This window comes from Nymphalis io, chromosome 25, assembly GCF_905147045.1.
Source record: "Nymphalis io chromosome 25, ilAglIoxx1.1, whole genome shotgun sequence".
Taxonomy (NCBI): Eukaryota; Metazoa; Arthropoda; class Insecta; order Lepidoptera; family Nymphalidae; genus Nymphalis; species Nymphalis io.
In genome coordinates this window covers 9,606,898-9,622,213 of record NC_065912.1, presented here as the reverse complement: position 1 = coordinate 9,622,213, position 15,316 = coordinate 9,606,898, and the positions used below count along the sequence as shown (strand labels likewise).

Here is a 15,316-nt window from a genome sequence, read left to right as displayed (position 1 = left end):
AGATTACATAAGCCATCTGTTGAAAAAGTTTATATATTGTAATATAACAACGCGCTACGACTCACGTAACGTTTTAGAGCGCTTACGCCAGGACACATGCAGGTTTCCTTCACCGCTGAACACGAGGTGAATTATAAACTGCTTGTCTCGGTTACAAACCGTATTCTTCGGTTAAGATTCATATCTTCTAACCATTTTTTTAACACTGAAAAAACGAATTACGCGTTTCCTCTACGGGGGGGAGGGGGGGGGGTTATGTGTTGTTCGCCGGTGTCCAAGACCGCCGACTGCACCCCGAACATCGGAATACCCACTAAAACCAGTTGTATCCGTTTTAACGAGGAGCGTCATGGGATCGCTTGTGAATGCTACCTGGACGCTCTGACGATGTTCATACCACTGAGTCAACTCGGCACATACTTTATCTTATTGCATATTTTATTTATCTCCTGTAAGTTTTTTACAACGTAATGGATTTTATTTTAGTCATAAACTAACGTTATGATCAAGCAGTAACACCAGTCTTAATGCAAACATATATAATGACAACCGGAAAAAATCATAATATTACTGCTAAGTAATAAACTTAGTGTTACTTTGTTTATTAAAGGTATTACATAAATTTGTGATTTGTAAGAATATGAATATGCGGTTTATTTATATACACAATCATATTAACAGAATAAATAAAAATTATTTTCAGCAAACAATATAATACGGACGACGTTTTAATGTAACTTTTTAAACTAAGTTCCTGGATATCTTAGAATTTTATGATACTTAAGTTAAGGAAAGACATCTTGAACTGTTTTTAACACCCAACAAAGAATAACGAGGGATCTTATGTTATATAAGATTAAAATAATTTAGACTATGCAATTAAAATTAAATTAAAATAGTAGGCTCTTATAATTATTTTAGAACGCCATGTTACAGGGTACATACAATTTGACGAACTTTAAGATAATTTCATAAATTTTTTTTTTTTTTTATATTATAACACATTCACTTCTGCCCAGGGTTCATGGCACTACTATTCTCTCAAAGTAACACGAAACTGTCAACGAAATGATATCAAACGATAGCTGTCAAATTTACTATTTACTATCGCTGTCAATATAATGTTTTAATTGTATTATTTTAAAAAGTTTTTCCTCAGTTTTTTTATAGCTGTTGAAGGATTGCATAACAACGATGGTGTGCTATTCTCTATTATCTCTTAAGAGTTGTTAGCAAATGTAGTGTTCTAAGCTGTTCGTATCACTCCAATATGCTGTCTAGAAACAGTATAATATGACAAAAAGTTACCAACTACATAATGGTCTCACAGTAGATGCTCTCACCGCTTTATGGCGAACATAACTAAAGCAATTGTTAGGTTATGATGGTTTTTTTTCTCCCCCATTGTCAATTGTGATGAGGTAATTAAAAACTATGTAAATCTAGTATTGTTTGGACAAATACGGTGTAATTAACATTTTAATGATGAGATCTGATATCGTAAGCATTACAGGCTTTTATTTGCATTTTATCGTTGTGATGTTTTAGTTCTCGCAGCAGATCATGTACTGCCAAGTTATGACTGTTTCTAACGATAGTTTAGAAGTCGTGACTGGTATTTTTTGACAATCAATAAGAATGTGTAATGTTTCTACATTAAATAACGATTTAGACTTGAAACGTGAAGTTAGTCAAAGTAACGATTGTTAGATTTTTGGTAAATACATTTATACATTTCTTCTTCTTCTTCGAGTGCCACTCCGACTAGCGAAGGTTGGCAGTCAGCTTTAAATACTCCTTCTTGTTTATTATTTGTTTTATCCATTGAAAAATATAATTATTAGCGCTAAGTGAAATAGTTTCTCGTTATTTTTGAGCTTCATTTTAACAAGCAAATATGAATATCAAACATTTTATGAATAAACTATATTTTTTCGCAGGTTGCTATCTCTTGAGATTGTTCCACGGCCAGAGCTCCAATGCGAGGCAGTCGCTTGGAGACTTGTCGGTCTACTTGGAGTAGATCAAGGGTCTGGTCTACGAGCCAGAACAACTCGCCTGGCTAACGCTCTGGCGAATTACAGCCCTGATGCAAGGGATGCAGTCGACAATAGGAGGAGACAGCTGGACGCAGCTGTACAAGGTAGCTTTACCTTTAAAAATTAATGTCTTATAATTATCAGCCGAAGAAGTGTGAAGTGAAGTCAAAACCTGTAAATTTTGTAATAATTTTTAGAATGAGTGAAGCTTAATCGAAGATTGCATAATATCTATTTAGAATGCTAAAGTATTAGGTATATCTTAATAACTTTTTAATATAATAAGTTAATTAATAATAAAGTTAAAAACTTACATTTAAAAATATTGAATAATAAACGTAAGATATTAAATAATGACGTGATATTACGAAATATTTCAAGTGTGGCGGTCCGCGTGGGTTGATTTTAGGAATTACAATTAACGTATATAAAAATATTTGTGGCACAACGATATTCAAACTTTGGGTAATATTTTGAGCCTTGAAACTTGAAGTGTTAAAATTTTTGCCATTTTGCGTCATACCGAAGCAAACCGTAATTTCAATTGCTCGAAAATATGTTGAAATGTCATTCGAAACGAATTTTGGGATAGATAAAAAAAACATAAAAACACTAGCGATATGATATTAGTATTCTTGATTCAGATCAATATTTACATAAAATTTGAATGTTATCTAGATTAGTATTTCGAATATTTGTTTCTTCCAATATTTTTTTTCAAATCACCATGTTTTTATTTTGTACTAGTTCTTAAATATAGTTAATATTAACATCAATCTTAATTGTTATTTATCACTGATACTTGTTTTAATTTTTGTCCAAATTTATACTTTTCGTCAAATTTTTCATGTGATATATAATGACATATACTGGAAGGTCAACATAAAGGGATCCATTTGCTTCTGAAAGACGTGACGAATGTGGAAATGCTTGGATAATTCTTAATTCCCTTAAACGCCGGATGAAAATACGTAAATTGGAGGATGAGCCGGAATCGCGTGATTTCCTTTTGATTTATATCTTTGTTCTACCTTTGTTATAAAACAAAATTATAGAAAATCATAGTCTGATACGAAATGAAACGAATGTGATAAATAATACGTAACACGCAGTAAAGGTTAAAACATGCCGTTATATGCTTGTAATCCTTTAGATCTAAATTATTATAAGGAGTATTACTGAGATGAGTTGACAAAACGCTTTTATGTGATATTTTCAATCATCAAAGAATAGTAAATAATTATGTATTATAAAACCTGTACAAGTCCTATTTCTGGGCTAAAATCTCTTCCTTTTTTTTGAGGAGATTTAGAACTTAATCCACCCTGCTGCTTTAATGGAAAAAAGTCTCATAATCAGACTACCGTTATCGAGCTTTTCGTTTGGTTTATACGTTGTATTTATCACAGGTTTAGGGACCCATGGCTTGACAGCTGATGCTTCAGGATCGCTGATCTCGCTCCACGTGGCGATGAAGAATGAGCTGCAGCGACACGTGGAGGTTTATAAGCAAGCTCTTCACAAGCTGGAGGAACTGGTTAGTCATCTAATCTTGAGTAATTATTTATTATATTATGTTCTATTTTAATATACACATATTCAAATATCAATCAATTGTAAGCATTGTTTCTACAGTTTTATTCCTTTGGTTTCAGTCATCTGTGACAGTGAACCAAGATCCAGCATCTTCGTCCCACCAGCGCTTACTCGCGTTATCCCACGCTGACGTTGAACGTCGACTGATCGATAACAAGTCACTCTTGACGATTGTCGATAAACCGGCTTTACGGCAGTTGCCAACACTAGTGGCTTCCTTGTCAGCTAGGGTCGAGAGCGACAAGGCTGTTTTGGCCTGCGTCGGGCAAATCAAGAGGAGTGACCCCACGTTGGATCTAAGTGACACAAGGTAAGAGAAATATCTTAATATAATAAATTTATCCTATAACGTTTGTCAACTCAATTCTCACCGCTTTACCAAGCATTTCCTGTATATTCGTATATAGGCAATGTAGGTTGTCTGAAAGAGATTTTAATATAAAGTATATTAATTATATTATATTCTAATTTGTTGCGATTCTCAAATTGTTTTAATTCTTATCGAAGCTGTATCTGTTATTATAAAAACAATTATAGCGCTCCTTACTATCTCACATTCATCTATACCAGTTTTTGTAGGTGTTAGAATGCAAACTATACTTTCTAAATTCTTATACGTAACATACATAAGAGTTCATTATAACACGTCCAAATTAAAAGCCGACCTTGTGTTTTAGGTTTACGAACGGAATAACCTTATATAATCTTCTCTTTAATTTTTTTACATTAAAGCAAATTATCCGTCCGTCAAAATATTATGATTCTAATTCCTCATAGGATGTTAGTGATGTTATCTGTAGAGGAAGAGGAAATGGCGTTTTCACGGGCTTGTTTTTTTTTAATAACAGCGGATATGATTCTTGGCCTTAATAGTTAGGTACCCGATTACCAGATATGCGATGAATGGAAACATAATTATTTAATGTCAAAAACTCTATATCTGTAAGTAAAAACAATTTACTTTTAATACGGGTTACGCTTCAACCACTAAATCTAACATCGGTCAAAATATACCTGAGCAATCATCATCATCTGAGGCTTTACAGCTGCGGGTGGGCCTTAGACTGGTCCAGTAAAACTCTCCATGTCCGATCGGTCCTACGGTCCGATCTCTCATGGCATTCCTTCTCCAACATACGCATTATCAAACATATATTGAAAAGTGTCAGTTAATAATGTTTATATATATCTTCTAATTGATGCTTTAAGCGTAGGTAATAATTTGTACGGAAGTTGTTGCAGAAAAAAAAAATTGATATTGGCAGCTTAAAACAAATACCTAAACTATAAAATAAGTTACAGTTATTAAATGACTTGCATAGGGCTTTTCGCTATAGGCTTTCTCTCTTTTGAAAGAGAAGATTAGAAACTTATTCCACTAAGCTGCTCTAGAATGAGCTGGAGAATATACATGTGGCAGAATTTTATCCACTACATGCAGGTTTCGTTACATGTTTTCCAGCATCGAGCATGAAATTAATAAAATAATTTAAAAAATACCGTACATATCAAGTAAACAAAAAAGTAAACATATGAATATTAAATGTTACTTCTAGTAAGAATTAGACAATAAAAATGTTAAATGGTACTTTTACTTAGATTTCACCAATAATCATAAAACTAAACGACATGTTGTTAGCAAAAAAATTGCGATTGCAAAGCAAATGTTTGTTCAACTTAATCCACAACTCATCCAAAAGCAAATCCAATATTGACGTATGTTATGTATAAATGAAATGGCATCCATCATTGATTTCTTCGTTACGTAACTGGTGAAAGCAAAAGCCAAAAAAGCGTGATCATAAATAATTATGCAATATTTACAGTGTATACCATTAAACTAGAGGAACAAATCCAGTATCGCTGTAATGAAATTAAATTTGAAGAGTGTGATCACGACGTTGTACGGGTTTTAGACAAGAATAAAGTTTTTTATTATGATTATGAACGATTACATTCACTGAATAAAATATAATATGATTATTAAATCGAGTGACAGTTATATATTATAAATTAGCTTGTGATTTAGAGCTAAGCACATTCTAGTAATAGGACTATGCAGACTCCTCTGCACTCCCCTCAGTCTCATAACATGGTTGACAATCTGACACGATTTGAGAGACTTAACTTCCAAACATCGGTGTGGTATTCTGGACAGAAAAACACAATTAATTTTGATTGGCTCTATCCGGAGATTGAACTCATGATCTGCAGTCCTTATAGGTGAAAAAAAAATGTTTATTTTCAAACGTTGATCATTATCTCACAAGCTGAAAACATTTTTCCTAAAACAACAGCAACAACCACGACACTCCTTGTCGTCAGTCTGTTTTTATAAATTATTTAAATTATTCAATTAATTTTTACAAAATAAAAATAACAAATTTTACATTATCAATAATAACTTTGACCTCGTTTAATTATAATTAAATGTAATCTTAATATGGACATCGAAAACAAAACTGATAATTTAAAATAATATGCAAATGAGAACAAAGTTTTGTCGTTTTAAAATAATCTTACATAAATTCAAAACGAGTTTTGTAAGTAATGTAAAAGTAATTAACAAGTAGGCGTGAATGTAAATTTATATATATTTTAAATATTACGTGATATCGTTAAAACCATATTGGTTATGTAATCACCTTTTGCATATAACAGCTCTTGATAGCGATGTATACCTGTTATTATAACTGTTTCCGTTTAGTTTAAATTGCATGTTTTATAAGTGATCGGGTGTTTTTATTGTCGGTGTAATGACTTTTATTGCTATATAAATCTTAGTTTAGCTATTTATTATCTTTCTATTGCATCTTTGAGCTATTTTAAAACTAAGCATGTTATGAAATGTTTAGGGTTCTATGTAATTTGTTTTTAAATTGTTGTTTTGTTTTTATCATTGTGTTGCAAGTATGGTTACTTTGAATTAAAATATACTATATAGCAGGCGTTTTCAAGCAATTTTTAATAATTTTATAAGATTATATTGATAATAGTGAAAAAGAGTAGATTTCGAATGGGTACTAGACCCATTCGAAATCTACTCTTTTTCACTCATTAAATAACGCATGTAAAATAAGTTTATACTCAGATAATTTGTCAAATATTTGACGTATGAAATTAGCGATTGCTGTTTCCCGGCTAGAAATTCATTAGGTTTGTATAATTTATATTTGATATAATTTAATTATTTACTGCCAATCCGCCTTAAAGAAGCATGGTTGAATATATATTTAGGCTGTTATAACAAAAAGGGAGTGTTGAGGCACTGAAGACACGATAATATCGATACATGCGCTTTAGAAAAAAAATCTTACTTCTTAAGACCTTTAAGAGATTGAGATAGCGAGTCTCTATTCTACTCGGTGATACGGCATTCTAAATAAACATATAGGAGTAAAAGTAATTACAGATAAGCCTGCATAAATAGCAGACTGAAGTGGCAGTAGGCTGGTCATGTATGGAGGACAGATTTTCGTTAGAGCAGAATCTTAAGAGTCTAGAGAGGTTCAACAATCGTACCGTAGACCACCCTCCAGCCAGGTGGAGCGATGAGCTGAAGGTGATGAGACCCAATTAATTGCGGGATGTGGAAAACCTTTGGTGCACATTGAGTTAGGCCTATATCCAGCAGCTTACTGCAATTGTAAATGATCATGATATTATTAATGTAAATAAAACAAAACATAAAAATCAATTTTCCAATTTCAAATTACTTGACAAAAAATCTTCACACAATTTGTTGTGACATAACAGAAGTGTCAGATAAATTAGCGCCTCGTTCAGGCATTACGTAGCCCATAAAGTTACCGTTTGAAGTAAAGTCTCCGTTGAACCGGCTCTTGTTTTTTCACACAATGTGCTTCTCGTGTTGTTATTGCTATTGTTAACTTTAATAAGGTTGTAAAGTTTCTCTACATTCATATTTTAGATACATAAAATTACGACTGCGTCTTACGAATCTTATTGTTCAAGAATTGCTCGTTTTGTTATGATGGATGGACTTTTTTTCGCTTGTCTATGTAAAGTTTTATTTTTGCAAATTAGAAAACGGGAGATTTTATACTATCTTGTTAATGTGGAGCAAATTATTCATACCGTTTGCTCCATTGTTTTAACTGAATTTATATTAATATTGAAAATTAAAACGCTTTTATAATTTAGTTTTATTTATTGTATGTGGTTGGTTTTATTTCGATAAAAATGACTGTTTTAAAGTTTATTCATAAGTGGTTAATATTTTTGTTTCACTTTTTTCACTCATTTGATCGCATTTATTTATTATGTAGTAATTTATGTGTGGGAACTTTGTCGGTCAATGTTTGTGTATCAATTAGTACTAAAGTTTGCAGAAAAATATTCCTTTATTAATTAGTGCTGGAAGAGTTAAACTTTTAGTTTTAGCTTTTAACTCTGCAGATTCTGAGATCCTGGGATCGAATCCCAAGTCAAGTCAGTAAAAAAGTTAAACGATTTAGCGTCGCCATCTAAAATCAAAAGTACAGTATTATAACAAATATTAGAATACATAATAATTATCTCCACTAATTAAAAAAAATCTGTATTGCTCATATATGTAATGAAATAAACATCGATTAATATGAAAAGTATTTGTAAACAACTTTCCGATGAAAGTTTTGGAAATCGATGTTTTCCAACAAATCGTTTGGGAAAAAGTTAGGTGTGCTGTGTTTTCTCTGGAATCTAGATTTAGTTTCATGTTGATTAGATGTTACTTTTTCGCATCGCATTCATTTAGTTGTTAATCTAGTATTTTTTATTTACATTTCTGATGTATTTATGAGACTACTTTGTAGTTTCTTAGAAAAATTCCTTATAAGAAAAGTTGTAGTGATTTTCTTTGACATTCATATTGTTTTACACGTTATATATTTTTACGTATTAATTCTCCAAAGTTTTCATAATGATCTCGATAATAAGTCAAGTTGCATATAAATTTCGTATTGTAAAGTAATTTTTAATTGCAAAGTCGAATACAATAATAATTATTTATATCAGCTCCTCGGCGCAGTTTCACCCACTGAACGTTACTGCTACTTCTACGTGGGTCGTAGCTTATTCTTATACTGACGCAAAAATATGTCCAGTTGAAAGATCTTTAGATTAATATAACACACAAAAATCTCTTAAGCTTTATATATTAAAATAGATGACATTAAATATATGAAATGCTTAAATATATAAAAACTTTTATCATTAGCTCTAAGATGGTTACATAGTTATAGTGCCTGTAATTACGTCAGCCAAGGATTTGTTTTTTTTTTTTAATTTTAAGTCCAAGAATAAATTTTCAGGTCCAAATCTTTTACATGTAGGTATTTTTATTTCTTTGACCACAGACATACGTCCAGTACGTCCATGACTTCTAAAGTTTTTTTTGGCTCATACATATTTATTAAATTAATAGTAATCATTAAATGTACGGTACGGTATAAAAATGTGGATTTTAGCTTAGAAAAAAAATTAAATGCACTCGAATAAACCAAATAAAAAAAATAGAAACGATGAAATAGAAAACTTTAAAAAAAAAGGTAATTTATTTCGCTGTAAATGAATATTTCAAGCCAAGACTTTCTTATGTCTATTATAAACTGCTCACATTTTTGTATTAATTGCAATATGACAGAGTCTTCATTACACTAAAAAATTATATAAAACTTTCGTTCTCAGGAACATCGTCTGGGAAAGATTATATCATCAGACTTTGTTCTGAAGTTAGTTCATTACGCGAATTATCACTTCTCATTGTTCTTGGTGATTCTAATTGTTGATGTTTATTTGGACGAGTTGCTTGATCTTTCGTTAGAAGATGATGGATACAAAGCTGATGCGAGACTTACTCGTGGATAATTAAAGACTGGACAATAAAGATCTGACTAGTTCCGCATAAACAAAGATAATATTATTTAATATCTTAATACTCGTTATTGTATCACCGAGTTTAATCTTTTAGAATAATATTGATTTCAGTCTGAACTGTTTTTATTCTACTGATTACACTGACTGACTGGACTGATTACGTCGGATGTTGATCATCACAGTTTCTATTTCAGGCCAGTAGCAGGTGTATTAATGAGCTACTCCCGTGGCTGTGCAGCTGTCTTGTCTCAGATGAATGAGGGTCATATGACAGCGGAGATAACCCCACGCTCACCGACAGACTCCGCCAGTGACGGGTACCACTCGGACAGTGACGACGCTCATCAACATCCAGACAGGTGAGGAAATTATTATGATTAATGCATCCTGATTATAGCATCACTTTTACTTGGGAATTGGATTTGAAGGTAGTTTAGATCATCCTATTTTAACCTTTAAATGAAATATATTTAACATGTGATACATACAAAAACATAGACTTACTTACATAAAGTAATTTGTATTATAACGATTGTTAAAAAAAACTTATGATTATATTATTTAAAAAATAACAGTTTATAAATTATAAAGATTATATAAATACCGTATTGGCTTATAATATTCTTGTTTATAATTTATAAAATTTGTCTTCCTTGGTATTGCAGGAGTAAGCTAGTGTCTCAATACGCAGCGGTTTGGGCGCGTGCGGCGGATGAAACTTTACCGGCGCTCGCCGCGCTTGAGCCACTCAAACCTACACCCAATCTGAAATATAAGATCGTCTTTTCTGTTGTTGTCGTAAGTATAACACTAAGTTATTCCAAACATTATGATAATAATAAAAAACATTTACAATAAGTAAACAAATGTTTTTCTGAGCAATTTTCGTTATAGTCGTAATTGCTTTTGATTTTTTGTAGGAGTTAACAAAAATGAAAGAAAATAAATATGATACAAAAATTAGAAACGATCTTTAATGTATTGCTAATTTGGATAGCATTATTTATGACATAATATAAATATGTAAATATTATGAGATCATAATATTTTAAGCATTGTTATAGTTGGTATACTATTATAAACATATTTTAGCCGTTGAAAATTATTTCGCTGATTCTTCTCAGGGTGTGTTTATTTCCAAACCACTGGTAGACAATCAATAAGCAATTATAACGCTTTTATTTTGAATAAATATTTTGATTTATGACTTATTGAGTATATTATATGTAAGTACATATACAAATTATATTAACAACATAATTTATTGATTTCCAAATACTTTATTTTTATTTTGCAAGACCTACTAGCGGCATAGCAATATAAACAAGTTTCATTATCTTACTAGCTTTCCTTCCGGGCGGCGATTAGTCTTCGCGACAAGCGGATCAGCGAAGTGAAGGCTCTGCTCGGTTGCGAGTCGGAAGCGACGCCGGGCGCTGCGCAACTGTCGGCCGCGGCTTTGCGTCTTTTACGGAACACGGCGCATACGTTCCCGCTGGGGGAGGCTGAACGCACTGTTATCAATCAAGTCAGTATTGTTACTTTCATCATCGCTATCACAGACTTTGTAGGAAAAAGATTTCAGTCTTACATAACGTATAGTGGTGTTTAACAATAGCTTTTAACAATAATTTTACTATGGCTTTACATTAAAAGTGATATTGTTATGATAACTAGTTGACAAAAGTGACCGCGTGTTTGTATATATGTCTTTAATGAATTGTTCAATGACGTCAGATACAGAGTTATATTGTTTTTTAATTATTTTATAAACTTGTAGTCTGTTTCTAAATGTTTACATTTATCTTGCATGATTAGATTTATAATTAATTTTATTATGTTTTACGATGACAAATCTATTTCAAATAATGACCTTGTATTAAATACAGCTTGTGTGTTATAGGTAGCTAATACGCTGCGTGAGTACCCTTGCCTGTCCTCGTGTGGAGCCCTACACGCGCTGGCGGCGGCTGCATGTCGCGCCGCATGGGCCCTTGCGTTACATTCCCCGCCATTACGCATAGACACTGACTTTACACCAGGTAAAAGCAAATTTCTAATCGCTAGTAATCACAATCGTTTTCAAATTTAAAGCAATAAATATTGCTCAATGAATGAAGTTTGTAAGTCTGAGTAATGATTTACAAAACAATTATGATTATTATGATTACATTGACAGTTTTCAAATTAACAACTTATTGTGTTATAAAAAAAAATATAGCTTAAATACATATACCTACATGTGTGTATGTGTAAGTAAATTAAGTAAGTAAGTATAACAAAAGGTATAGCAATATACCAAAGCAGGCATAGGTAATATAAATAATATATAATACAGATATTTTAATGTCAAAAGTAACAAAATCAAAATGTCCGAATGATGGGTATAGATCTTACCATAAGAATTCTTGGAGCGAATTCGACACGTTACCCCACTTTGAGTTAAAACATACAAATGTTGCCAGTTTCCTTATCTTAGTTTTCTTCAGGGTAATTTTATGTACAGTAACAGCCCGTTAATGTCCCACTGCTGGGCTAAGGCCTCCTATCCCTTTTGAGGAGAAGGTTTGGAGCTTATTCCACCACGCTGGTCCAATGCGGGTTGGTAGAATACACATGTGGCATAATTTCAATGAAATTAGACACATGCAGGTTTCCTCACGATGTTTTCCTTCACCGTAAAGCACTAGATGAATTTTATGTACTGAGAGAAAATTAAAAACCAAATTAAGCATATGAGAATTCGTTATGTTTGCCCGGGTTTGAGGCCACGATCTCGTCGCTTAAGGTGCACGGGTTCTACACACTCGTGTTAGTTCGTTAAAAAGTTTTACTGCAATTTGTTATTCTATTTCTAGTTGTGATGAATCCGGACAAGCACGTACGCTTCTCCCTTGGCGACGCGCGTGAGAGACGCTCGGACCTTATCAAGTCGTTCGTGTGGCCCGCGCTCATGGACGGCAACCGATGCGTGTTCAGAGCTGTCGTATTAACATAACATCCTCCGAAATTCATGCACAAAAATGTAATATAATACCACCTTCATTTTGATTGATTCTACTTTTTCACCAGATATTTAAATCTATTGTAAAGTTAAAGTAAATTGTATTTACGAAGAATCATATTATGAATATGATAACCTTTTTCAAGCAATTGATTGCAAAGTATTAACTTGGATAGAAATATGTATAATAAGAAGTAAACCTTCTAAAAACCTACCTAAATAAATATTATTTAATAAGTAATTAGTTAAAGAAATTTCTCTTCATTCGAATTTCAAATCAATGATGACAGAAAGAGAGGAAACAGAATCTAAACACATACTAAATAATGTTTATAAATATAAATGACTTCAATTAAATTTAAAAATAGTTGTTGAAAACAAGTTTGATAATATCAGGTGCTCATAGATATTTAATTTCCACTAATTGAATTGTGGGTCTGTTTGTTAAGTTACGAATGAATACTTCGATGATAAAATATTGATTTTGTACAAAATATTTTAGGTATTCGATTATTTTTTCTTTATATCTTTTTGACGTCACTAGGAGTTGTGTTTATTTATTTTAATTATTTTAAATATTAAGAGCTATAATAGTATTTTTATGAATATATGTAATTTGAAAATATGTTGATTTTTTTTAATCCTCATTAATCTTAATGTACTGCAACAAGCAATACTCAAACAAACCTTATTTAAATACGTTAAAATAACTTTTATAAAAATTGACATTTTTATAAATATGTCAAAATATACACAAAATATACTTCTACAAACCTGTTATACTTACATAGGGGTCTCCTTTAAGTATATATATATACCTGTATTTAGGATCCACTATTTATCAAGTGCAAAAATGAAGAAGTGCACACAAACAAAGCGAAATAGTTTAGATTTTATTTATAATTACATATATAGGTTACAATTGGTTGGAATTATGTTGCGTTCCAATTTATAAGATTATGTGAGCCGGCAAGAAACTAGTTACTCTATCCAACTAACCAAATAACATAGGTATGTTAATAACAATTCAATTTACATGACCTTAAATATCAACAAAATATTAATTTCACGTTGTGCAAGGGAAATATTTCGTTGATCCAGTGGCCAGCTTATAAGGCTGTAGACCTCGAGGATACCATCATTGTCATCAATAACAATTAGTTTTTATGTTTGAATAATTCATAATTGTATAAAAATAAAATTTAATTGGTGACAAATCGTATAAATTCTTTGCAGCACAAAAATGACTAACAGAACAACAAATGACTCACGTAATCTATCGAATTTATCCATTTATCAGTGTCGATAAGATTAAAATAGCGAACAATATAAGCTGTGACCCAATACAGCCGACAGTGATAACAAAAGATACAGTATACGGACTCGAACCAGTGACGAGACCTACGAGAAACCATAAACATATAAATTATAAAGTGTTATTCTATTCAATACTAATTACCGTGCTCTTGTGAAAATGAGCTATCCACCTCACGGACCGCCACCTCCCCCATACTACGGACACCCAGGATGGGCTCCACCACCACCGCCATATCCTCCTCGTCATACTTATCCGCCTACAGATTATGGCCAAGTTACACCGCAGCATCCCCCACCAATGCCGTACTATGTTCCTGGAACAATGATGGTGCCCGTGCCTGTAATGCCGCCACCAGACTCAAATCAACCAACGTACATTACCAATTATATCTATCACGGAGAAACATCCAGCACGCCGTCTGAACAAGTGCAAATATCTGAAACCGCTGGCGATTACGACTGGGTTCCAACAACTTCGACGACAGCCAGCAGTCTTACTGGGAAGGCAGTCATAGGAGGCCAAGAAGGTTGGGATGGGAGCCCCCTGTGGGTGATTCGGGCTTGGCACAATGGAGAACTGATCCCTGGAAAGTTATCTGTGAGACACAATGCAGCTTCTGTCATGTTTAACGGTAAAGAGATTCCAGTGCAGAATATTGAAGTTTTATGCGCTAAGCCCGATTATCTTAGATGGGTGCCGGCTTCTAATGGATCTGTACCACCTGGAGCGATCGCTGGAGGGAGAACAACATCTGGAGAAACTCTATACGTCGGAAGAGCGAGACACCAACTATCATTGACGCCTGGCAAAGTTCATCCGACTCATAATACATGTTACATAGGATTTGGAGGGGCGGAAATAGCTTATAAAATGTACGACGTGCTCTGCAGGATAAGTTAGATTGAAAAAAGACTGATTTTGTTTCATATTTTAAATGATTAATGAGTGAACAAATTATGTAATGAAATATCCATTACAATAACCAAAATAAAAGTAAAAAAGTTTTTTGTATTAAAATTATTATTAATATTATAAATGTGTACAATACACTGATATTTAAAAACTTTATATATTTATGTGTTTTAAATCATGTCTGATATCCTTTATCTATAATAGATATATTATCAGTAAGTGATAAATAAAGATATGATAACGAATATATTTGTGTTTTTCTTTGTGAGATTTGTTGCACATGTTTCTTTCTTGTTTCAAAATTAAGATACAATTGATTGTAATCATTGCTGTATTTCGTAAGATATACTTACAACATATATAATACTAGATACTAGTCCCGGCTTCTCAATGATTGAATGATATCAATGATATCTCAATGATGAATTTTTACATAAAACGTAACAATATTACGGTATAAACCGTTATATTATACATAGAGTTATATGTATAATATAACGGTTTATATTGGATCTCGTGGCGCACGCCAGTAAGCTCCCAGTCGGGATGATTTTTTCCGACATCTTC

General features: G+C 32.5%; 2 protein-coding genes across 2 annotated transcripts in view; both read left to right on the top strand.

Moving 5' to 3' along the window:
- LOC126778152 (uncharacterized) overlaps positions 1 to 12,574 on the top strand; it is a 31,654-nt gene extending 19,080 nt beyond the window's left edge. The window contains exons 4-11 of the mRNA XM_050501589.1: positions 1,941 to 2,143; positions 3,449 to 3,576; positions 3,695 to 3,945; positions 9,710 to 9,874; positions 10,181 to 10,313; positions 10,861 to 11,043; positions 11,419 to 11,557; positions 12,374 to 12,574. Of these exons, the coding sequence (XP_050357546.1) occupies positions 1,941 to 2,143; positions 3,449 to 3,576; positions 3,695 to 3,945; positions 9,710 to 9,874; positions 10,181 to 10,313; positions 10,861 to 11,043; positions 11,419 to 11,557; positions 12,374 to 12,513 (1,342 nt within the window). The 3' untranslated portion in view covers positions 12,514 to 12,574. The remainder of the gene's footprint in view (positions 1 to 1,940; positions 2,144 to 3,448; positions 3,577 to 3,694; positions 3,946 to 9,709; positions 9,875 to 10,180; positions 10,314 to 10,860; positions 11,044 to 11,418; positions 11,558 to 12,373) is intronic.
- Positions 12,575 to 13,882: 1,308 nt separating this feature from the next.
- LOC126778272 (uncharacterized) lies at positions 13,883 to 14,996 on the top strand. The gene has a single exon (XM_050501764.1). The coding sequence runs from the start codon at positions 13,994 to 13,996 to the stop codon at positions 14,735 to 14,737; it is 744 nt and encodes a 247-aa protein (XP_050357721.1). The 5' UTR covers positions 13,883 to 13,993; the 3' UTR covers positions 14,738 to 14,996.
- The last annotated feature ends 320 nt before the right edge of the window (positions 14,997 to 15,316 follow it).

Coding starts and splice junctions, on each gene's coding strand:
- LOC126778272 (XM_050501764.1), top strand. CDS start 13,994: ATGAGCTATCCACCTCACGGACCGCCACCTCCCCCATACTACGGACAC.